Genomic DNA, 26,203 nt, shown 5'->3' with positions numbered 1-26,203 from the left:
ATTTCAGTTGTTTGCTGCACTATAGAGGAACCGTAGAGGCCAAAAGATGGTTCAGTTTATATACCTAGGGATTTTGATGCAATTAACCCAACTTGAGTGTCCGCTATTATTCAAGGATAAAAAAGGATAAGAAGCAAGAGTGTGAGAGAGAGAGAGAGAGAGAGAGAGAGAGAGAGAGAGAGAGAGAGAGAGAGAGAGAGAGAGAGAGAGAGAGAGAGAGAGAGAGAGAGAGAGAGAGAGAGAGAGAGAGAGAGAGAGAGAGAGAGAGAGAGAGAGAGAGAGAGAGAGAGAGAGAGAGAGAGAGAGAGAGAGGTGTAAATGTACAACATCTTATATACAGTACAGCCTCAGCTGCATCTTAAGTTGAAAACCAGTCCTAGGAGGTGATTTCTTTATAGGGGTCAATTCATACAATCAAGGGTTAAAGAGAAGAGGTCAGGGTGTTGTACGTCCTTGATACTTTGGGGGTTATTCTCCTCACCAGCAAACTAATGGTTTAAAAACGGTTTAAAAACGGAGCTGACTGAGCCAACATTTTCCCCACGTGGAACAGTGCAGTACGTTTGCAGTATGTTTACAGTTGTGGAGTAATGTACAGAAAATGATAACTCATTTCTGCTGTACACGCATCCAGAAAGTTTGACCGTGTAGCATCAAAATACAACCACCAAACAATGAAGAGTCTACCTGTTAATGTGAACAAGAGCTGTGTATTATTTGCACCCTCTGGGGGAGAACAAAAGAACAATTAACCCCAAAACTCACTGTAAACAAGACAGCAACTTTGGTAAATAGTTTGTTTTTTCAAGCTATTTATTTTATTCATTTATTTGTTTTATTATAAAAAAGTTATTTCACCTCAGACAAGGACACAAAAGTTGGGGTCCCTGTCCATGTCATCTAGTTGGCATCAGTGTTACAGTTTGTGTCAGTGTGTTGAGGCTCTGGTTCATGAACCACAGCAAATTCGTGACAACCTTCCCAAAGTGAGACGCAGAGAAAAGGGGGACCAGTGGGTGTAATATGAAAGGGCTTGCATAAATTAAAAAAACAAAACAAGAAACAGTCAATTTTCTCTGCTTTCAATCCCCACTCGCAAATGGGGAGGACAGGCAAGGGGAAGTACGAAAACCAGAGAAGGTGGAGCCATAGCTCCGCACAGCTGTCATGACTGGCCTATCAAAAAGAGTACATCACAGATGACATGGGACACCAATGAGTTCATGAGTGGGGAGACAGAAAGGTCCAGTAGCCGCGATTCATAGAGCGTAAACTCAGAGTGGTTCTCCTCCACCTTAGCGAGGGCAAGCAGAGCCCGAGCAGCCCGCCGCATCATGTCCACACTTGTTGGCTCAAAGTGTGACCCCTGCATGTGCAGTAAGGAACCTTGGCTCTGCTGGAACTGTGTAGCCGCTAAGCTGTCCTCCAAGAAACCCAACAGATTCCCTACACTGGCCTTCTGTACCGCAATGGCACGGGCCGCCAGGCTGTCACCCTGTGCAAGATTGGCCAGCAGCACAACCGCCATCTCCCGACAAACAGGCACCTTTCGCTCTCCAACTAGACGCACAAGGTTCCCAAAGAGCTTCTCTAATCTACTAAAAGGTGGCGTCGCCAGAATTAGGTCCACATTGTTGTCCTGAATGCTGAGCTTACAGAGGGTCTCCAGGACTAGTCTCTGGGGGGACAAGGCGCCATTAAGCCCGAGACTAGGGAAGGGGTCTTGGGCTTCGGCTGAAGGACAAACGGCCCAATGTAGCAAGCCATCCAGCAGAGGCAGGCAGATGCTCTCAGTGTAGACTGAGAAGTCAAGCTGGCCTGAGATGTTGGCAAGAGTGACTAAGCAATTTTCCCGCAGTAGCTCCAGACAGTCCCACCACCATTCATCTTTCTTGCTACCAAGACTCTCATCCAGCTCTTCTTCTTTTTCGTAGGTTAAAGGTGCCTGCTTTCGCTCTGGATGCAGATGGTGGAGAAGCAACAGGCGGCCCAGCAATAGCAACAGCCCTGGGTGCTTGGACATCTCCGAGTCATTGCCCGGGATGAACGAGAGGCTGCGGACGATGTTGGAGACACAAAGGCAGCGTCGGGCAAGGGAATCTTGCCAGTCTGAGAGCGTGACAAGAGGAGCTTCATCCTTGCTGTGTGGCTCATCTTCTAAAATGGCAATGCAGCGCTGACCCTGTAATGATGGGCTTGGAGGTGCTGGCCTAATGTTTTCTGGAGTTGTCGCCTCTGACAATTTTTTTTCTTGATCTTTCTCTAGGTGTGATGTCCCCTCAGAGGCAGTTTCTAAGCAGTCAGCAGGTCTGTCCTCCCTCAAATCTGAAATTCCGTTAGTCACTTTCTCAGTTGATGACTCTGGAGAGGCTGCCGGATGACTCTGGAGAGACTGCCGGTCCACTTCTTTTCGGTGCTCTTCACTGGATGAGGGCAGTGAAGGTGCCTGGCTGTCCTTCTGAGCTCCTCTCTTCCTGTCTGGGAACTGGGCAGGTAGATGCTTCCGTTGGTGCAACAGGTCCATCTTGCTTTCAAAGTGGGTCTGGATGTGTTCTGTTGTATCACCACCACCGATACTCCAGTGCAGAAGGCCACTGTCAAATTCCTGCAATCGGCCAAGCTTATTAGAGCAGTCCACCACAAACGGATCCTTCTTTCGCACAATCTTCAAGGGAAGCTTATCAAACTTGCTAGCCTGTTTAGGCTTCTCTTGAGCCACAGCCAACTCGAGACAAGGTGGCTCCGAAGTCTTGGGTTCTGCAGATGACTCCCCTTCAATCCCATGGCAATCTTCTTTCTTCACAGAGTCATCAAGCATCCTTGGCTTTTCTTCTTGTTTTATCTGGAGTGGTGTTGAATGTTGTTCTTGATGTTTTAACCTGTGCATTTCCTCTCCTTCATCTTCCTCCTCCGTTTCTCCATCTTCCTCCATGCCCTCCACCAATACCTCATCATCCACAGTGTCTTCATCTTTTTTGAGCACGCTGGGATCCAACAGAGCTCTTTGTCCTGGATTACCAACTTCATATTCCCTCAGAATCCCAAAGATCTCAATGAGACAACGGCGGAAATACTCAACGATTAATTCCAGGAAACCAGGGAGCTACAAAAAAAGACATTAATATGTTATTTAGGATGAAAACTTAAGTAATGGAAAATATACTTGTCATTTCCCCAAAACAACTCACCTGTATAAGGTTGAAATTCGAAATACTGTTGTCGTCATATAACAAGATGTTGATGGTGTCTAAAGCCCATGTGCTCTCTGCCAACAGTCCTGATTTAAGGGACATCATGACTCTCCATGCTTCTGGAGTGCCTACAAAAGTTGTATACAGTTATCTTTCCATATCTAACAGGTCTAAGGCATATAAATGACCAAAATGTAATTCACTACAACAAATAATGAACTCTTACCAATTTCTTTCATGGTAAGACGCCTGCGCGATTTGAGAACTGGCGGCGTAGCCTCAATTGATCCTGGAGGGAAGGATAGGTCTCTTCTCATCATTGGAGGCTGTACTGAGGGAGGTACAATGTGAGATGCAGGGACTGGAGGTCCCACCTTCTGCATTTTGATATTGCTGGGCATGTAGGGTGATTTGCTGGGGGAAGTCCTACTTTCCATAGGGCGAGGCATGGGCGTGGGGCTTGAGACCTGTGGAATGTGATTTTGCATGGTTTGAGGAGACTGGTAGTTGGACTGCAAGGGTCTGCTCATTGGTGGACCTGCGCTACCAGGACCATATGGGGGCTGTCGTGGCCCAGGCCACTGCCCATCATGATTAATGCGTGGTTCAGACGACATCATGTCTTCAGATCTGTTCATTGTATGGTACCCAGGTCCCTGGCCAGGACCAGCAGGTGGTCCTTGACGGTTAGGGTAACTGGGGTAGCCCATATCACCTCGGCCCGGCCACATGCCAGGTTGAGGACCGTCAGGACCAGACTGCATTGGACTGCCCATCATTTGAGGTGGCATGGAACCCTGGGAGTTTGGGCCTGTCCCTGCTTGCATCCGATCTCTTCCAAAAGGGAAAGGGAACTGATTCTGAGGACCGGGTGGACGGCGCTCTGAACCAGGGTAAGAACTGTTATACTGGTTAAACATTTCCTGCTGACCACTTGAGGGACCACTAGGGGGAGCCTGTGGTGGTGGCTGTGGCTGCTGAGCATTGTATGGCCCACTGAACATCTCACCGTCATGATGCCGTTTAGCTGGTGGGTAGCTGCCATCACCAGGCCTTTTGTAGTTCTAAATGCAAACAAATTATATAAAATATATGTCAAGGCTTTTAGTAAGATTTATTCATTATACTAACGTGAAATAGAAAGATATAAACTCATTCTATTAACTGCTTTCCTACCAATTGTTGTTGCGGGTACATTCCAGGCTGCTGATTCGGAAAGGAACCACCAGGAGGCGCACCCTGCCCAGGATACTGATTACTATAGGAATCATGTCTGCACAAGCACCATACGTAAGAGAAATCAGTATAAAAGATATAGCAGATATACAAATACAATCTTCATAAAAACCAACGGAGTAGTCGACTGACCGCTGCTGTTGCGGAGGGTAACGATTTGGTGAGTACATCCCAGATTCAGCATTGGAAGGCATTATATTTGGCTGTGGCACTCCAGGCCCCATGCTGCCATCTGTGCCCATCCCTGACTCTGGTCTACGCAATGCAGGAGAGGTTAGAGTTTATTGCATCATTTACATAGCACAAAAAAAAAAAAAGGATGAGTTTATTTACAAAAAGTAAAGATTTAGTATACCTTCTGTCATAGCCAGGGCCATATGGATACTGGTGCCGCTGGCCCATAGGTATGTTTCCCATTGGGCCTTGTGGTCCCCTGTTGCACTGATCACCGAGACTGCTGTTGGGACCCTGTCCACTAGACATGAACTGCTCTCCAACTAGGACCACAAGCACACAGCTCATTAGACCATGTAGCTAACTATGAACTATAATGCCTCGTAACACTATTATAAAATATGAACTGATATACAAGGTGTACAGGACAAATTATGTTACAGAAATACAACAAACAATACAAACCTTTACGCATACCACTAAAGTGGTCTTTGTTGGGTTCATAGGGTCCCATGCGAACAGGCATTTCCGGGGTGCTCATGCCTGACTGGTAGCCAGAGTTTGGGGTCATAGTACTTCTCCGTGAGAAGTCGCTATCAGCAAATGGATCTTGTAAGTTCACACTGCTCCTAAGAAACAGGGCAGGTAAGAAGCGGTTCACAGTCAAATGACACAGGCAGTAGCACAAGACAAACAAACAAAACTCACCTGCCACTTGGAATTGGGGGCATCTGGCTGTGTGGGGTGGAGGCAGGAGTAGGGGGTTTCAAGTCTCCGCTTTCCGCCATGGAGCTGCTGGTGGACTGTGGTGTCTGGGGCCCCTGGAGAGAGCCAGATCCAGCTGTGCCATGCAACAAAAAAAGGAGAGAAGTTTTGGAACGTTATACTTCTATGTTCTCAATTTATATGCAAGTACTACAACATCAATAGTACCACAAAACAAATTCCTGGGCGGGATTAGTGTCAAAAAATGCTCCCGTTTCATAAAGGATTTTTCTCACAAATAATGTGGAGAAATGCTCTAATGTTCTAATGAATCTAATGTTGTATACTCTCCAATCATATCTGTTAACATCTAACATGAAGGAAGATGAAGGAAGGATGGTATGATGTATTTGTTGCAACATTTTTTATAGTTTAAAAAATTACTGTTATTGAAGCAGCACCATTGATAAGTTCGTCAATATTAATTGATGAACTTATAATGGTGCTGCTTCAATAACAGTAATTTTTTAAACTATACAAAATTTAGCAACAAATACATTATACCTTCCTTCCTTCATTTTGGAATAGGGGTTTTGTTGCAGCAGTTTAATTGTTAAGATTTACCTGTACTAGCTTCAATTCATGGCATGAGACAAATCCAAGTCACCAGTACTCACCTGGGGAGGGAGGCTGAATTTTGGCCTGGTTCTTTTTGCTATCTCCAGATATAATTTCAGGTGGTGGGTCCTCTCCACGCTCAATCTTACATTCAAAAGCATACAGACATTGGATGTACTGCTTTTTCAGAGAGCTGGCGGCACTGCTGGAGGTCCCCACGTTCAGATTTGTGGCCAGCTCCCTCCATTTTTTGTTCTTATTAACCTGCAATTACAACAATGCCAAAGCATATAAGCAAACACCCTTGAGAGAAAATGAGTTGAGACCTTCAACATTATCAAAATGTGTATGGACAGGCTGTATATACCTGTGTAAGACCTCCAATCTCCTTAACGGACATGTAGAGGCGGAAGAGATCAAGGGGCTTACGTCCCACAGCTGGCAGGTTACTCATGCCCATGGCTTTTTCCTCTATGAAAGCCAAGTAACGGTCTACCCACATCTTTCTTTCTGGCTCTGGGCCTAGCTCATACAACCGAGTGATCTTCTCATTGGTTGTTGTGGAGGAACTTGACTTCTAGAAAGAAGCAGTTTATATGGAAGGAATTACACATGAGGTGCAACAAAGGATGACTGATTTCAGCTGTAAAGGCATTATACTTGCATCTAAATGTTAAGCAAACCTTGGATTTTGATTCTGTCTTGGGTGTACCCTCAACTTTGTTATTTATTTTCTGGGCTTGGTTAAGTTTCCCATCCATAGCAAAATCCGGACCAGGGGACATGCCTAGGAGAGAAACAGATATGTTAACCGTGATTTTAACCTGGCAAAAGATTTGACTTTACAATTGAAGTACTTTCATTTCTGCTAGGTTATGTAGTATACAAAAATAAACTTTTATTATTATCTTACCACTAGTGTTGTTAGACATGTTACCACCCATGGGGTAGGGAGAACCCTGAGTGTTCATCATCCCAGGCATGTTGTTCATAGAGGAGCCATACGGAGGTCCTGAGCCCATCATACCAGGACCAGGAGACAAATTAGTGTAACCTGGTAGTCTGTGAGGCAAAACGTAACATTTCAATTCAAATAGACTCGTACCACCAGTTTGTATGACATCCTGTTTGCTTTATTTTACAAATGCACAATGTTTTGTCGTGTTTTATTGTGAGTGAAAAAAAAAAAAAAAAAAAAACACCCTTTCTAATGATGTCTTACTCTTATCTGTATGACCATAAATGACGGAGTATTTTAAGTTGTTTCTGCTGTTATAATGAGACAAAATCATTTGACATTGTGCCGATTTGTATCGTGGAAGTCCAGTGATGAAATATGCGTGTCCTGGAAATGGGAAGCCTAAGCTTCACTAGCTGTCTCCTCGTGGAAAGGTGAAGTAGGCTCTTTTTCTCCTTCTCACTCATCTTTCCGTGATTTCTTGAAAAAAGCATAATATTGAACTTTGTGCATCCACTATTGTCACCGCATGTTAATGAATTCTCATGCGTAAAAAAAAAAAAAAGTTTTATTTTTCATTATTCTATTTATTTTGTTATTTTATAACACAAGAGGTGCTTTACAGTTTCATAGCTGATTGTGACTGTAGTGCATTCTGCTTAGTAATTAAAGTACTAAAAATCTGTTTTTTAAATGTTGTTTATGTCTATGTAATGTTTTTAATATGCTTTCAGACAAACCATGTACAAATTCACAAGTCAACATCATTGCCGAGTTTTTCCTCCTTAAAAATGTAGTGAACCAAACACAGTCTTAAAAACACGGTTTGAAATCGCTGGTGTTTCTTACGTCACAAACTACTTTGTAGCCAATCACGCCAACGTGTGGGCAGGGCTATATCATTAACTATGCTGCAAAGCAGGTGAGTCTCAAGAGAAGCCAGGTTATCCCGATATATTTTTCTGTTGATATGAAAAATTGGATACTTTTAGCAATAGTGTGTGAATTATGTATATGATGTATATTACAACATTATGATGAACTATATGCCTTTCTCCACTGACGTTCTAAGTTGTTAAAAGCGTTTCTATTTTTAGAAGGCAGCTGTCTGACTCTGAGATGGCGAAAGGGAACATGGTTTGTGGAACGTTAGGAACACATTATTAGCCGTTTGATAAGGTAGTCAAGCAAAAGGCTAATCATATTAATTACCATTATGCAGAGGTGGGGGACTCGAGTCACATGACTTGACTCGAGTCGGACTTAAGTCGCAAATTTTAGGACTTGAGACTTGCTTGACAAATATTTATAAAAGACTTGACTTGGACTTTATATTCATGACTTGAGACTTGACTCGGACTTGAGTTAAATGACTCGAAATAACTTGTATTCTGTTTATATCTGTTTTTGAACGCACCGCAACCTAACCACGTGACGCAGCAGGCAAGCAGAGAGTGCTAACAGGCTTGTTCGACTTAGAACTGGCGCTGCACAGACTAGGGGTGAAACGGTACATGTATTCGTATTGAACCGAAACGGTACGTGCGTCACGGTTGGTGCATGAATTTACACGGTATAAAAATAAATAACACTCACGTGCAAATTAATGAATGTAATGCGGAACTACTGTTAGATACGCAGGTTCTTAACGGTCACCTAATCTGTCCCGCCTTAGCTCTGTGGCTATAATGAACAGGCTGCGAGTGCGATGTCAAGATTGCAATGCTGAAATATGTTGCGTGTGTGTGTGGGTGTGTGGGTGTGTGTGTGTGAGAGAGAGGCGTGGGCGCGATCGAACAGTGGAAACATAAAAACATACTCTGTCATTTAGTTCATAGTACAGGACATCATTCAAACTGCAAAGTGTTTACTTATATTTGTGTACACTCGCAATAAAACACAACCTTGTGCTTTTGTCAAACTGTAAACTTTTTTTTTTGCAATCGTACACTGTCTAATAATTGGTCTTCAGTGTTAGACTTTGAGTGAAAAGCCTATGGATAGTTTTTGGGGATGCACATAAAAGATTGTATACACCTTCACACACACAAATAAAAAAATTCATACAGACTTGCGAACCCAACCATGCATCCACAAATAAACAAAACAAAAAATTTATAAAAATCTCGAACTTGCAAGAACAACCATGCACATGCAAACAAACAATACACTCTTCACTCATACAGATGCACACTCATTCACTCACAAATATTAAATCACACTCAAATCACCTCTCTCTCTCCACACACACACAAAAAAAAAAAAAAAAAAAAAAAAAAAAAAAAAAAAAGAGTCAAACTCAACCATGCACATGCAAACAATACACTCTTCACTCATACATATGCACACACATTCACTCACTTTAATCATACTAAATCAAATAACCTCTTTCTCTTTCCTTTCAAAAAAACAAAAAAAAAAACAGGAAATATCTAACTTGAGGATATATATGTTCATGTTCCATAAAGGGGATGCTTGTTTGAAGAATGCCATTTGGTGGCATAGAAACCATTATACTTGCATTGATTAATACTTTTTAATGGTTGAGGCATATTTAGGTACAGCAGCTGTTTCAATATTTTACATGCTTTTATGTTGGTCTAATTTCAGTTACATTTTAGGCTATGTAGTTTTACTTTTTTTTTATTAATTTTTTTTTATTAATAACTCAGCTGTATCTGGAGTCCTTTTGAGCAGAAATGCATATTGCAATTTTTTTGTTGCAAATAAAAATCCCATAGCCCGTAACTACTACAGTTTTAACTTATTTTAATATATAAATTCAGTTAATCGTCAAACATTTGTATGACTTGCCAGTGACTTGCTTAACCCAAGCTACGACTTGACTTGAATTGCTTGACATAAAGCAGTGACTTGATTTTCACAAAATTGACTTGGACTTGCTTGAGACTTGAGGGTTAAGAGACTTGAGACTTGAGGGTTAAGACTTGAGACTTACTTGTGACTTGCACATGTGTGACTTACAGTAGTCACTTTCAAATCCAGACTCAAAACACTTCTGTTTAGCTATGCATTTACTGAATGAGCACTGTGCCGCTGTTCGTCCGACTGTTTGTACTGTACTGTATTTTATTTTTTATTTTTCTAAACTGTTTTAATTATTCTTATTTCTTTTTATTATTTTAATTTCTCCTATGTAAAGCACTTTGAATTGCCATTGTGTATGAAATGTGCTATATAAATAAACTTGCCTTGCCTTACTCCCACCTCTGCCATTATGTGTCCGGCGTTGTAAAGAGTGATACCATTGTGCAGCGTTAACTATAGTAAGTTGAGTAAAGTTACGAGTGAAGCGAGTGGATCTCTGAGCTCGTGTGAGTGAGTGGAGGCAGGGCTAATTTGCAAATTGATGGTTTCGCGTATACTAAATGAAGCAAGGGTGTAGTTACATTCAAGCTATTTTAAGGCATGAAGAATTTTTTTTCCACTGGAAAAAAACATTTAAATATGTAATTTGGGTGATCAAAGATGAGTTTTAAGGGATAAAATGATTGACTACAGGGGGACTTTAACACACTAAAGGAAGCTACCTCAGGGGGAACTAAATGCCGCTAGGTGGAACAAACTGTAATGTGTTTGCATTACTGTCTGTACAAAATAAATTAAAAGAAACCTTGCATTGGGGATTTTTTTTTCTGTTGTACCGAACTCGTATCGAACCGTGACCTCAAAACCGAGGTACGTACCGAATCGTGATTTCTGTGTACCGTTACACACCTAGTACTTGTTAATGATACTGTGAAACTTAAGTTGTATTTCAGTTCTTGCGTACCTGTTGTGTATTGAGTTGGAAGGTCCGTGCTGCATTGCTGCGGCCTCCTGCGGCTTTCTGTTGAGGCCTGGAGGTGGGCACATCCCGGTTCCCACTTGAGGGGGTATGTTGCCCATATTAGGGCCCATACTGGGACTCATGTTGGGGCCCATGTTGGGACCCATGTTGGGGCCAAAGGGGCGTGCACCCATCTGGCCATGAGGCATCCTCCCAGAAGCCATGCCAGCAAACAGTGGCCCTCCTCCTTGCCCAGACATGGGATTCAAGGATCCGCCCATGCCAGGGCCTGGGTAATTGGCATTAGCCATGCCACTGTAACCAGGCTGCCTGGGGTAGCCTGAAGAGGAAGATGGGAAGTTATAAACAATACTATATAAATAATAGTTTTACAGTGACAGTAAGCCAGTTAAGTTCCTCAACACAGCACATTGCTTATGCCATCTTTTTGTAGAGAAAAATGTATATATTTAATAAGAAATCTAATCCAGGGTTACATTTTCTGCAATGAAACAAAAAGTCTGAAAACCACAATAACAGAATAAGCAGTTTGGTCAATTAAAAGTCAGCATTGGACAAATGTGGTGGGGTCTGGAAGCCTCATTGGTGGACTTCCAGGCCCTTGAGTGCTTTAGCAGCATGTAGCACTGCTGCAACCCACAGTCACTGTAGCTGCTCAACTGACGTGAGCCATGCTACGTCAACTCCCTTTTTTCACTAATGCTAAAAATAACCACACTGTGATCCACTGGTCGCACAAAGAGAAAAAGAGGGAGAGTGAGAAGGATTTGGAGGGACAGCAAGAAGAGAAGGAAAGAGAAAGACTAAAATAAAAGTCCAATATCTGCACCTCCACTACAAATCACTTCTCTTAACATAAGGCCCTTTTTAAAATGCAAATTTTTCTTCATTTTTTTAGATGATGTGAAATGTTTAGCACTATGCCACATACCTTGTGGTCCATATTGACCACCCTGAGGCCCATAGTTCGCCACAGAGTTGTTCTGCTGATAAGGAACCATTCCAGCATGCACCTGGCCTCCAGATGACTGACGAGGAGACAAAGCAGAGCTAGACTGTGGAGACCCATAGGGTGCCATCTGAGGGTTTCTCTGTATATATCCTGTGCAGACAACAAGATTGATGTATCGATACAATAGATAAAAAGTGAGCATGAAGATGGAAAACGAGTCCTGTCATTGTAAAGTAGGACTTATACAGAATGAGCTACCTCTCTCTTGGCCCATGCCAGGCTGATTCATCGAAGAGTGCATGATCCCATCAGACTGTCCACTTGAAGGGCGGGGAGGCATCTGGTTCCCTACAAATGAGAAATGCACAAATTGTGAGAAAAAAAAAAAAAGGGAAAAAAAGAACCACATTCTACAACTGAGATCAAGACGAAAATATTTTGTGACATTGTGTGTTTTAAATGTACCATTTTGTGTTAAAACTGGAGAAAAACAGATGGCAAATGAGACTACAAAAATACATCTTATATTTAATTTCGGTAAATATTCCAAATCCTCTTCATGATGACTCAAAGTGGTTTTAACACATTTTAGGATTTCTAAATAATTTAAAGTTTACTGGCTCTACCTGGCATCGTGGCAGGAGACAGAGGCCCAGAGCGAGATGCTGAGGCGCTGGCAGGCGAGCCCACCGGGGGAGAAGTGTGGGGGGAGAAGGGTGACTGTGCTGGATTGCTCTGTTCTCCTTGACTGCTAGATACTCCAGATGTGCTGACTCCAGGACTCAGAGCACCCTCCGTACCAGTAGGTAGGTCATCGATAGAACCGGATAGGTCCTAAGGAAATAAACCGTAAAGGTCAGAGAATCAGAAACTAAAGCAGCGATGGAAGAAATTATCTGTTGGTACTTCCGTTACATGTTGTGATGTACATCCGAGTAAAACAGATTATTGAAAAAGAAAAAAGAAAAAAGTAGTGAGGGGACTTGGTTCTGTCGAATAGTTTTTGATTGGATGGAGGCAGATATGAATGCAAGCTTGCAGTCGATCGTAAAAAAGGGGCGGGATTAAGCGCACTAAATGAAGTCTGGCATGTGTCACCAGAGAGAGGTCTGTCATTTCACCGGAAGATCAAGTTATGATACTTAACAAAAAAAAAACATGCATAGATGAATCCTTCACAGTAAGATCAATGACATGCATTTATAAAATGTATAGGGTAAATTTTCATTTCATGCCAACTTCAAAATCACTGCTTATTAATATTTAAATTCCCTTCGGAAGACAAAACAAAATGTAAGAGTACAACAAACAAACAAACAAACAAGACTCTGCTCAAACAATTCTTCACATCATTATCTTCAGCTTTCACAGATTTTTAAAGAATAATCGCTAAAAAAATAAATCCACATTCAGCAGCACAAGAACATATTGCAGCCTCTGGATAAGTTTTGTTTCTTAATTGTTAGGACAAGGCAAGATATAGTACATACACTGTACTGAAAATTAGCCCAAGGACTCACAAAAACAAAAAAGAATCTTAAATCAGCAGCACAATAGCCAATTTAATTGTACAACAAAACGTTTCATCTTCTTTAGAATAAATCTCCCAGTGGCAGCTTCTTCCACTCTGCAACAATGAACTCTGGCACACATTTTTTCTCTCTCTGACACACACACACACACTCTCTCAAGTGCTCTCGTACACATACAATCACACAGCCACAGGCTGCTGGCCTTATTTATCTCATCTGGGAAAAAATAAAAAATAAAAAAGTGAGATCACAGCGTCCCTGAGGTTGCCATGGCTACGGCGGTCGGCTGCACGTGTGCTGAGTCAGCGCAGCTGGGTGTCTCTCCATGTGTCCTTTTCAGACACAGTCTCGCAGGTCATAACACACTCAAATGCAATTATATCTCAGCGACAGAGGCAGAATTCACAAGGAAAGTAGATAAAAGGTGCCGAGAACCAATGGCATATATTTTCGCGAAAGACCACATGAAGTTCTCCATTTAGTAACAATCTCAAAGGTCCAACATAAAGGTGCAGCTGAGGCTGAATTGTGTTCACATCTTCAAGCTAATTACCTTGAACTATAAGTCAACATAAAATAGAACGCTTTTGACTGACACAACTTTGTGAATCCGCCAAATTCACAATGCATCTTTAAATGCGTCTGGACGCAGTCAACAGCCTGTGTGAAATGAAAGTGTCAGACTCACTGGTAGGCTGGAGGGTCTGCCCTGCATGTCCTCTGTGCTGCTCTTCGATGCCAGAGGCGGGCCGGAGGTTGGAGCGCTGGACTGGGAGCTAAAAGACTCCTGGGAAATCTCCTGTTGGGGAAAAAGTCATCCCAGGTCAGTCGAAATAGGTATTTAGGACAGTGGACGCATGCATAGATGCTTTTGCTTTCAGATGTTATGGGTGCGTTTAGGTCAGTCTCAATGTTAATAATTAAAGTTTTTGTTTTTGTACTTAAGAATAACCAGTTACAATACTACTTTTATTACCGTATAAGTCTGTGAATGCGGTGGCACTGTGAAATGAAATGCATTCCAGATTTTAAAATAAATGCAAAAGCCGTCATCCAATTTAGTTCAAACACACAAAGTGAATATTAAACATGCAATTCACATCCCACCTTTACATAGTAAATAAACATAGTAAATAGGTTGACAAAACATCATTCAGTGTAGAAAACATATGTATTTACACTTGTTATTGGCAGATACATTGTCAACACTTTACAATAAGGTTACATTTGTTAATGCATTGTGTATAAACTAACAATCATTTTCATGTTTGTTTTTTTTACAGCATTTCTTAATCATTCTTAATTCATGTACGTTCATAATACATTATTCTAAAAAAATATAGACTAAAATTCAAAGATTTCTTTTTTTCAACATTTTTGAAAGTAGTCTCTTATGTTCACCAAGGCTGCATTTGTCTCACCAAAAATACAGTAAAAGCAGTAATATCGTGAAATATTTTTTACAATTTAACTTTCTATTTTAATATTTTAAAATGTAATTTATTTCTGTGATGAAAAAGCTGAAGACTGGAGTAATGGCTGCTGAAAATTCAGAGTCCTTTCATTTTCATCCACCACTTGGATAAAAAAGCAGAAAGCTTAAGTTACCTGAGGAGGAGGAGGAAATCGCTGATACGGTGATTGTTGTTGTTGCTGTTGCTGCTGCTGCTGCTGCTGCTGTTGTTGTGGGGGATTCTGGGAGTATGACGTGGGCTGTCCCTGCGGCATCTGTCCGTGTCCCACGGGCTGCTGAGAAGCAGGTGTTGGCGTCTGCGGTGGCTGCTGTGATGGTGGTGGTGGTTGCGGCTGCGGCTGCTGCTGCTGCTGCTGCTGCTGCTGCTGCTGGGGACCTTGGCCAGGTGGGTAGCTGGGCTGGGGCTGGGGCTGGGATGCAGGAGGGGCCTGGGAGCTCCCCTGCTGTGAGGGCTGGGACTGAGGCACCTGTTGCTGTGGAAAGGGAGACTGGCTAGACTGGGATGCTGCTGAGGACTGAGAGTATGGGGAGTGGGACTGAGACGGGCCCGGCGATGGGCCGGGCATTTGCCCCTGAGGCTGCTGGGGCATGTGGGGTTGTTGGTAAGGAGGGCCAGTCTGTACATGCGGGCCAGATGACTGGGGTGCATGAGGTTGCTGTGAATAAGGTGCCTGACTTCCTGGTTGCCCAGGGGAAGGCTGGGGGTATGACGACTGCTGCTGCCCGGAGTGAGGCCCCTGACCATGCTGGCCATAATAAGGCTGCTGCCCCTGCTGCACGTAACCCCCTGGTCCCTGCTGTCCGTATGATGGCATCTGCGAAAACAAGTAGGATGGCACTAAAGATCATTACACTCATGGCATTTCCTACACTGATTTAAATCATGCGGATAAATGGACAAAAAAGAAACTTCTTTTCACATGCAATAGACAAGGTTCCCACTTCTTCTGACAAATGAATTTGCAACACTGACACTTGTATTCCTGTTAATTACTGTAAAGCTGCTTTGAAGCAATCTGTAGTGTATTAAGCGCTATAAAAGCAAACTTGACTTGAATTTCCATGACTTTTCCAGTCGTTCTTGATTAAAGGATTAAAAGATTTGAATTGCTACTTAAAAAAATAAAAAATTATAATAATGTACAAATGTCATCAGTGAGGCCAAAAATGTCCTTAGATTTGAATGTAGCAAAACAGAGAATAGCTCAAAATGTTTTAACACACAGCATAAGAAAAATGGATATTTCCACATCAGAAATTTCCATGACTCTACCAGGCCTAGAAATCAAAATATTTAAATTCCCTGATATTGTTAATATGAGTTTAAATGGACATATCAACACAGGGACAGAGTTTATTGCTAAAGTAACAAGATCAGATGGGTTTTATTTATAACCTGTACATAATGAGCCCAACAACATGTTATCCTTCATATTCCCTAAATAATGAGACATTTCTAAAAATTTAGCTTTTTTACCAGAAAGTGTGACCTTCTCTGGCATCACATTTGTAATAATTTATTAAGGCTAGGAATGGCTAGAGATCCCATGTCCCACCTGAGATCCCACCTGGGATACAATATGCTACATATTGCTATTTTTGTCATGTTTTGTAACACCAAAAACCAGCCAAGAATTAAACCATTTTAATTCAAATTAAGAACATAATTATTCTTAATCTTAGTCTTCTTTTCCTCACAAGAGCATGGACTCTGGGAGTTAAACATTTAGTTTGGTGCTGCTAAACTAACTTTAGAAGCTTAAAAAAAATTACATAGATACCAGTACATCGAAATCACAATTGAAGAACACTGCACAATAATCCAGTATTTCCCCCAACATAAATATTTTTATCCAAATGAGCGAGTGCATTGCAGTGTTACAAAATACGCATTATTAGTTACAACGTTTCCAGAATATTGTCATTTAATAACGAGAGTGCAGCACATAAAGCAAAAAACAGTATCAAATAAAAAAATAAAAAAAATAAAAAAAGTATAAATGCCGTAACATACGCCATCCCTGAAAGCCAAGTCAAAGTGTGAACCCTTAAAACACTGAGAAAGAGCAATGACCTGTTGGCCGTACTGCATACGTCCTTGCATGCCCATAGGGTATCTCTGAGGGCCAGGGGGCCCATAGCCCTGGCCTGGGTAAGCAGGGCCCTGCTGGGGCCCTGAAGGAGGCCCTTGATGGGGCTGCTGGGAGTAAGGCCCACCTGACCCATATGGCTGACCGCGCATTTTCCCCATTTGATCCATGGAGCCTGGAGTCTGTGGAACGAGAGTGACAAAGAGGTTTTGAGCAAAGGAACTCAGATAATGACAGAAAAGCATAAACTGAGTTTTACACAAAGACATCTACAAAGCCTTCAAAAACTCAAGGACACATTTTCCAAAACCATAAAATCCAACTATTATACTGTGCTACTGCACTCCCACACTGGAGAATTTGATTTTAAAAAGCCAGGGTGGAAATGAAAGAATAGCAAGGACAGAATAAAAATGCAAGAAACCACAAGAGAAGAAGAGAGAGAAGAGAACAGCCAGAGGGGGAAACGATAGTGGAAAAAGGAGAAGGAAAATGAGAGACAGCAAATAACCCTCTGCTGCCGATTCCCACGGTTATTAACCTGACCGTTACCTTGCTCAGTCTTAGTTAAGGAAGTCAACAGTGCTATATATAACTCATTTCAAATAGAGGGCAGTCTGCCGAATATTTAACACATCCCAGCTGTAGCTCTGCTTGAGCCGCGGCCAAGCCAGCTTTTCCTTTTTTTCGGAAAAAAGACGGCAATCTTGGCACCGAATGAATGACACAGGGCTTAATGACATGAGTGGAGAAGTCCAGCTTGACTTGCAATGAGATGAGTGCTGTTGCATAAAAGTCCAAAATGAGGGGTCATGTAAATATTGGAGTTGGAATAGCAGTCATGTTTTTGTAAACTAGCAAATATTGGGAACAAAACAACTGCACAAACATGGAACAAAACAACTGCACAAACATGGATGAACTAGGGCTGGCCAATATATCAAGTTTATAGAATATATATTGATATATCGTACAAACGACATAGGATGAGACAATACAGTTCATATCGATATACAGTAGTATTATGTTACAAGCCTATCTGAAAAAGTGCGGAGGACACGCAGTGAGCTGCTGTGGGGAAAGTGCATAATCCAATTTGTCCCAGACATGCTTGATGTTAAGGCTTCAAAATAACTTAAAGTTAACGCGGCTTGCCCCATCAGATGCTCTGACAGATACATGTGCCGTTTAATGCGTTTGAGATGTAGTGCGCGCAACTTACATTTCACAGGTACTTTTGTGTTATTTTTAATTTGGGGATTTTAACTTCTGTTTTTAGATTGTAATGTTGTTACAATGTTAGAATGTAATGTGATTCTAACCCTTTTTTGCACATAACATATAGCATAGCCTACATGTAGGGCTGCACGATTATGACAAAAATCATAATTGTTGACTATTCCCTTGAAATTGTAATTGCGATTATAAAATTACAATTATCACAATTTACATTGAATGATGTTTTAAATAGCTTTATACCAGTGGTTCTCAGCTCGTTTGGCCATGGGACCCATATTTGTCCATGGTTATCAAGCCATATATATATGGAAAAAATGGAAACAACAGTTACCATGATGAATTGAACCGTTAATGTAACATGGAAACTGCTCCTGATGAATAGAATGAACATCATAACTGCATGCAAATCCTTCTCAGCTAACACACGACGTACCAGTAACATGATTTATTGGTATTTTATAGTATTTATTTACACTTTTTTTTCGTGACTTACTAATTTACAACATAACCACATTGCATGCTTGTAGTTTCTTTTGCGCTTTATAGGCTATATTTCCTGACAGGACAGGAAAGTCTGAGGTGAGATACTTTTTATTTTAGCCAGTGTACACTTACATCCTATTGTGCTGGGTTCTCTGAAGTAGTCGTGATCCGCCTCTCACAACGTAACATACTTCAAACACACCTCTTGAGCAAGCAGAATAATGTAAGTGAACTTTTTTTTGTAATCGTGGCATCCGTAATCGCAATTAGAAATTCGATTAATTGTGCAGCCCTACCTACATGGTTACATTAAATCGGTTTTCATAGAATTCAATACGAACATCATTGTGCAGGATGTGAAATAAATAAATAAAATTATACAGAATTTATCCAAACAGAAAGAGAAAATACTGAGATAGCCTACTGTATATCACTATTCAGCAAAAAAAAGAAAGAAAAAAGGATGAACTACAGGATTCCCAAAGATGGACAACAAAATACAGCCAGTTTCCAACATCCATTCCTTCTGAATGCAAAACATAGCAGTACGTTAATAATAATAATCTGACTGATTCAAACATGGCTGCCTAACACTTTTAACGCAAAAAAATAAATAATAATTTTTAAATAATAACAACAAGTGAATGTTAATTTAATTAATAACGTCCTTATGACTTAACATTAGTGGTCAACGATCCTGTTCTCTTCCAGGGGGAAAAGAAATGCCTTGTTGCATTGAATTATAGTACTTCATACTAGTAATAGACTTACTCACACTTCAACAAACTCAATCACATCAGACAGAAAATCACATCAGACTGTTTTTTCTATCATAATTCTCCCTGTACATTCACAAAAATAAAAACAACAACAATCAGAAGCATGAAATATTACGCATACATTCATCCATATCGTCTGTTGTATTTTCATAATGTGAAATCTAGTATCCAACATGAAAAATTAAATCCTGAAGGTCAGCTTATTACATGATTACAAAACAGCCAAATAAATACTCCTCACCTACACAATATGTTACAGTACACAATATACAGTATGAAATACAGTTCAAAGTTTGGGGTAAATAAGATCGGTTTTATTCAGCAAGGATGCATTAAATTGCTCAAGAGTGACAGTAAAGGCATGTATAATTTTATAAAAGATTTCTAAATGCTAAATTATGTTCTGGTTTCCACAAAAATATTAAATAGTTTCAACATTGATAAGAAATTTTTCTTGAGTGCCAAATTTTAGAATGATTTCTGAAGGATCATGTGACTGAAGACTGGAGTAATGATGCTGAAAATTCAGCTTTGCCTTCACAGGAATAAAGGGCATCAAATATATAAAAATAGGTGATCAAATAAATGTAGCCTTGGTGAGCATGAGACTTCTTTCAAAAACATTTTTTTTAACAATATTATTTACCCCAAACTTTTGAACCAGTAGTGCACCATATTACAGCATGTAAAACATATGGCTGGGTGACAGATTGAATATAAACAATAAAATTAAGCAAATGTGTGTATTATGGTGATGGTTTTAATGAGCTTTTTAATTGGCCATTAAGTTTCCTAAAGAGTAGAGTCAAACAGATTCATGATCCCCTTTTTAACTCCAAGGATGAAAGTTATCAAAGATATTTTAAACATGTCTCTGACACTTTAAATGTATGCATAAAACATCAAATGGCTGAAAAAATACAAAATAAAAATCAAGATATACAATGACAGGTGTAGCTATATTTGCCAAGATCCTGTCATACATTAGCCTATGTTTTTAAAATTTCAACATTTATCTTGAATCATGCTACTGGTACGATTATGACACTATATTAAGCATCAGGTGATGATAATTATTACGATAATAAAATATACTCAAGTCCATTAGGCAACAGATCAATCATTGTAATATTAATGTGATTATTTTGGCATAATTACATTTTAGCTTCCTTTTAGAAGATAGGTGAGCATAACCATAAGTGTAGTTGCACACATTCATATTACATTTGAATCTCACACTGATATCACAAAGCCCTTCTTTTCATCTTGTAGGCCTATCCGATGACCCAGAACATAAAAACAAACACTGATTTGGGTTTCACAAAGTCAAATGACAAAGTACAAATGACGCATTTATGCCAATGCTGACAATAAAGCGCTATTGTGACAAATTTGAAATGCATATGTTGATATAAAGTGTTAAATGTCTGATGGAAGCAAAACTAGGAAACAAATTGACAACAGTAAAATTCAGTGAACACTTTTAAAAGACCCTTTGTTTAGTCTTATTTTTAATTTTGCTTTTAAACATAATTTCTTCTAGTGAATTCAAGTCAGATTTAGTAAAAATGGATGGCACAATCTGTTTGTTCTTCACAGATGACCACTGACTCAAACATGACCAACGCTTAAACATCATCACTGAATGACACAGCATGAAAAATTAACAGACAAGAAAGTACACTGTGTTGTCCTATCAAACACGATGCATGTCTAATATCTAAGAGGCTTGTTTTGAATTTAGCTTTGAACAAACCTTGAAAGGTCTACGGCTGTAAACGCTCTAGAGTGTGAAATGACTGTGGGCAAGCTGACAGTTTCCAGTGTCCGAACGGAAAAAATAAAATAAATAAAAGCAGCACATGGCTAATCTGCATAAGATAAAGTGAGGGCTCCCTTGGCAGGAGAGGCTGCTGGACGGGCGCTGTGATTGGCCACGCGGGGATGGGGTGGACACTGGAAGACTTACAGATCGACTGAAGCTGCAGTAAGCATAACTCTGTTTGAGATTCAATAAGGCCAGTATAGAGTCAGAATTCAAAGCTACAGCAAAATGAAACAAGCTAAAATAATCAAGTTCTGTACAAATTCTAAATGACCTACACTACTGGTCAAAAGTCAGTAAGATTTTATAATTAATGCTTTTAGTCTGCATTAAATTTATTAAAAGTTTGTGACAGTACTTTTACATTGTTGCCAAAAAAATCTAGGCCTATTTCATATAAATGCTGCTCTATACAAGAATACTAAAAAAAGTAGTTTCCACAAAAATATTAAGCAAAATAACTTTGATAATTATAAGAAATGTTTCATGAGCAGCAAATCAGCATATTAGAATGATTTCTGAAGAATCATACCATACTAAGACTAATGATGCTGAAAATTCAGCTTTGCGTCACAAGAATAAGTTACATTTTAAAAGATATAATATTATAATATAGAAAATAAATGCATTGCAGACATATTTCAAAAACCTTTTTAAATACCAACCCCAAACTTTGTGAACCTGGTGATCATGATCTGGGTTTTAGTTAGTGTGGTTATATGGATTAAAATCTAATCAACAGATTTTTCATCATGATACCGGATATATTTTTGGCCCATTTACAGATGCTGTGGAAATTGAGGACCAAACCATCAAACAGCTCTTCTTTGGCAGTAACTTAAACCCACAGATCATACTTCACTTTGACAAGAACTTGTCTATTAAATAAGAAAAAAGTGTGCAAACCCATAGAGATCCAAATCTAGTTTGCAAAAAGCATGGATAATGGTCAGATTACTAAGGACATTCATTAAAAAAAAAAAGGCCCATTGATTTTGGTATTTTTTCACAGGTTCTCATACTTCACAATACTACTTCCGATTAATTTTCTTCAATGAAGAAAATTGAGAAACTGAGCAAAAAGAAAACCTTGCAAATCACCAAGTTTCAACCCCCTTATCAGATGCACAGTTTGCACAGCGACAAAACTGAAGCACATGTAGCCTCAACTTAGTATTAGAAACTAAGTTAACTGTGGTAAACAGATGCAGTTCAACCTTGAAATTGCACTTAAAAGTGTTTGGACATCAAGACAAACAATCATGATAGGGACCACATGAACAAGAATTTAGCATGCAGTGAATGACCAGACAGGAAATAGTGCATACTGTAAACAACTGGCATGAATTAAAGAGTTCAAAAAGGGTTTCTAGCTCAATATCTAACAGGCTAGAGAAATAAGACACAGGCTATTCAAATGTCTTCAATAATCAAAACTTCAAAACTGCACTAAAGCTTACCAGTCGATGAGTGGCAAAGTTTGAGTTACAATTTCCCAAGTTGGGAAAAAATATCTTGGTCTAGCGCACCATCACAACAGATACGAGCAACAAGATTTGCAAAAATTATAAATGAATTACTATTTATATGATCTTTTCCCATACATGAAATATTAATAAGGATAACTGACATTAATCCTTTATATAAATGCATTTTATACGCATATTTTACACACGCATCATATAAGTTGTATAAAAGTTTATAAAATATTAACTGACAACATGCTGTTAAAAGTATCAGTGTCTGAATACAACCCTCAGTTATTAAATTAATAAACTCCTACTTCCCAACATGTATAATTCACCCTAAATATACGCATCTCATTAATTTCACATATACATTACATGACTGAAAGAGTGAGGGAGGTGAGGAACATTAACTAATCAGCAAGTGTTTCTGTTACATCATATGCAATTATAAATGGCCAAGAGCACAGGATGCAGAGCCAATCAGATCTCAGCGAGCATGTCAACCCAAGACCAACTGTCTCCTGCCTTTGACAGGAGGATTTTACCTCCACAATTCAAATCCCACTGCAAACCAATCTGCACTTACTCAAATCACTGGGCTTGTGTTTACAAGCTGCGCGCATAGAGACCGACATTCAGTTGGAGTCTACGCTTCGAAACTAAAGCTTTTCCTCGTCAAATATACTAGTAACGTCATTTTAAAGTGCGTTTAAATACATTTTAGTCCAAAATAAGGTTAATTAGTCTGTTTTTCTCGACCATAGACGCGTGACACGCACGTATCGGTTTACACAACACGGGTTTTTCCACATGAAATATCCGCTGATTTTATGTTAATAGCTCTCCTAATTAACATCAGAACTGACAAACAACACACCAATCGGATACATCTTACATATTAGGTAAATATACAGAAGAATAAAGCAGATACAACACAGAAAGGCCTAAGAGGGAAAAGCTAAATGCGTTTAAGCCTCCTTGATGGAGAAGTAGCTTGCGCTAAATAGGCATTTTCAACCGGAGATCTACCTTCAACTCATCCAATAATAGCCAACCGTTTTCGTCTCACAACACACGTCCAGCCACGAACCTAGTGAATTTTCGAAAGTTCCGTTATTTAAACTAAAAATAAAGAGTTAAATGATGAGCTGCTGTGGAAAACCAAGGAGGCAGCCATTTTATAGAGTCTCTTGCTTAGACAATAGCAAGCACAGTGCGTTTCAACCACTCATGACTTGAGCAAAGCCAGAGAGATGCAGTTTTACAAGGCATTAGGGTTGTAATTTTACCTGATTTCTACCCAGGGGCTGCCCGGTACTTCCAGGACTCATGGGTGGCGGGTGATGGGTCCTTTGTTGCCAACCCGGATGGCCCCCACCGTACTGCCCGCTGCTGCTGCCTAACGTTATATCTGCTGGTCCCTTAACACCGTCCTGGCTGTTGAAGTCGCTCGGTGGGTAATTCGGGTAGCCCCGGCCACCGCTCGGGGAGGTGAGGAGCTGGTTGAGAGTCGGGGTGGATGTTGGCTGCGGGTTTCCCATGTTATACCGCTGATTGCTGTAAGATGCAGCCGCTGCTGGCTGCTGCTGTTGCTTGGCTGACTGCCCCCCTACCGCCTGAGCTTGAGGAGCGCTGCGCGGAGAGTTCATGCCGTAGCTCTGGCCCGGGTACGGGCTCCGGTTCCCGAACGGACTGTAGTTGTTGTACTGGTGGTTCGGGAAGCTGTGATCATGGGAGTTGGGTTGATATGAGTCCATCATGCTGCTCGACAGCGCGCCTGGCCCCGCTGCAGCTGCCATGCCAGGGCTTTGTTGTCCGCCATGTTGATGAAAAGGGGCCCGTCCGTAGTGCTGCGCGTAGCTATAGGAAGCTGGCTGAAACCCGGGCGCGTGATGGTGTACCATCCCGGGGTGGTTGTTCCCCTCCGGTCCGGTGGTCTCATTTTGATTATTGTTCACCCTCGACGGATTCCCGTTGCCGTTCTTCATCTCCGACTCCCCTCCTCCCCCAGCATTTCCCACATCGGCCCGGTCCTGCAGTTCCCCGCGAGCCGGAGATCCGCTGTTTAGTCCCGGTTCCTTATTTTCCTGCTGCTTCTCCCCCGGTACCGACTCCTCCTTTGGGTCTCGATCCGGTTTTTTCAGCTCGGAAGGCGGGCTGGTGTTGAGAGAGGTAGCGCTGGCGACCTGAGCGGCCATGATCCCCCCCCCTCTCCCTCTCGGCGAGTCGGTCACAATCAAACGCGAAACATTGAATGTAAATACAATAGTTTTACAACAATTTACCCGTGTCCCGACTCATCCCCACCCCTTACGCCGGACCGAATCCGGACTCCACCGTCGGCCCCGTTTTTTAGACTCTCTCTCACCGAGTTCCCGGGAAATGAAATTTAACCGACACGGAATTTGTGGGGGTTCTGTTGCAGAAGTAGACTACAGCCGAGGAACGGATCACACCAGCACGAGGCTCACTTAGATACAGCCATTTTACCGAGGTGCGCTGAGACCAGTAAAATATGGCTCGGATTCTCTTCGGAGTGCGGAATGGATTCGGAGAAGGGGGGCTGGTGGGGAGGGAGGGGGGTGTTAAATTGACGTTGCATAACGGCAAGGTTGAAAACGGCTCCTAGAACGGATTTTGGTGGGAAAACTGTGGCTGTAGTGAACTGAACGTAACCATATAATCAGGCATTACCATGGCATTGGTTGTATGCATTCTCCCCATGAAGTAAGCTTGTCTTACTGGTTTTCTCTAGTAATTGCAAAAGTCTGCAGAGTGACACACTCGAAAGAGAAAGAGCTTCCCATATCTTTTGAGGTTGTCAAAGACTGTGTGTCTTGTATTTTGACACAAAAACATGAAAAAACCTACGCAAGATAAATGTAAATACACTCCAATTCAATTCACTTTTATTTGTATAGCGCTTTTCACAATACATATCATTTCAAAGCAGCTTTACAGAAAATGTGTGTCTACATTACAATTTTGTCCAATTAATGGATTTCAGAAATGTAAAATACACGGTTAGCTAACAATGTATTAATTTAAGACAGAAATTTAATTAATGAATACATGTTTTTAACAAAAGGATTACATAGAAAATAATAATAATTAGGTTAATAATTTCCATATTGTAGGGCCTGTACAGTACATGTTAATGTTAATACATTTAATTTATCAGTACATTTCATTATTATTTTATATAAAAAAAACTATTTTGGTTTTCACTTTCTGCAAAAGAAAGGCCTATAAGAGTCCTGAAGTCAAACCGGTTAAGAAACTGTTTTAGGGGGTTGTGCTGATTGAAATGCGTTAGGAAAGTAAGAGAAGGGAGGGTTGGTGGTGGGTTGAGCTAGTCTGCAAGCAGGAAGTGAAAATGAAAAATGAGAGGGAGGGAGAGAGTACGAGTAAAGAAGAAAATCAGATAAACCACACAAAGTGGTTGAAAGGCAGAATACATTATCATCAGAAAATAAGCCAATCTATTTATACTGTGGTTCAGTTTGGTATCTAAAAAGAGATAGAGAAAGGATCTCTGGGGAAAATATCTTTTTAGGAGAGAATAACACACCGTCTCTCGTTCTCTGCTCTCCCCACCCCCTCTCTCCCTGCCTGCCTCTCACTCGAGCTGAAGCTTTGCTGCTTGCAAAAGCAGCACAACTCTGCT

At 40.8% G+C, this 26,203-nt stretch overlaps 1 protein-coding gene across 3 annotated transcripts; it reads right to left on the bottom strand.

The window, feature by feature from the left end:
* Window positions 1-792: 792 nt before the first annotated feature.
* arid1aa (AT-rich interaction domain 1Aa) lies at window positions 793-25,046 on the bottom strand. 3 transcript variants are annotated; one of them, XM_084385902.1, is made up of 20 exons: window positions 23,826-25,046; window positions 16,726-16,923; window positions 14,786-15,466; window positions 13,866-13,976; window positions 12,272-12,479; window positions 11,904-11,993; window positions 11,625-11,795; window positions 10,676-11,012; window positions 6,838-6,986; window positions 6,608-6,711; window positions 6,292-6,501; window positions 5,984-6,188; window positions 5,310-5,442; window positions 5,067-5,230; window positions 4,783-4,924; window positions 4,560-4,682; window positions 4,368-4,464; window positions 3,418-4,255; window positions 3,189-3,319; window positions 793-3,103 (listed from the first exon to the last, which is right to left on the bottom strand). In XM_084385902.1, the coding sequence occupies exons 1-20, from the start codon at window positions 24,732-24,734 to the stop codon at window positions 1,166-1,168; spliced, it is 6,939 nt and encodes a 2,312-aa protein (XP_084242028.1). In that variant the 5' UTR covers window positions 24,735-25,046; the 3' UTR covers window positions 793-1,165. The 3 variants fall into 3 exon arrangements, with proteins under 3 accessions (XP_084242028.1, XP_084242029.1, XP_084242030.1); XM_084385903.1 differs by having other exon boundaries at window positions 5,067-5,224; window positions 23,826-25,027; XM_084385904.1 differs by lacking the exon at window positions 16,726-16,923 and having other exon boundaries at window positions 23,826-24,863.
* Between the last annotated feature and the right edge of the window lie 1,157 nt (window positions 25,047-26,203).

This window comes from Rutilus rutilus (assembly GCF_951802725.1).
Source record: "Rutilus rutilus genome assembly, chromosome: 17".
Lineage (NCBI taxonomy): Eukaryota > Metazoa > Chordata > Actinopteri > Cypriniformes > Leuciscidae > Rutilus > Rutilus rutilus.
This window is presented reverse-complemented; position numbering and strand designations above follow the sequence as displayed.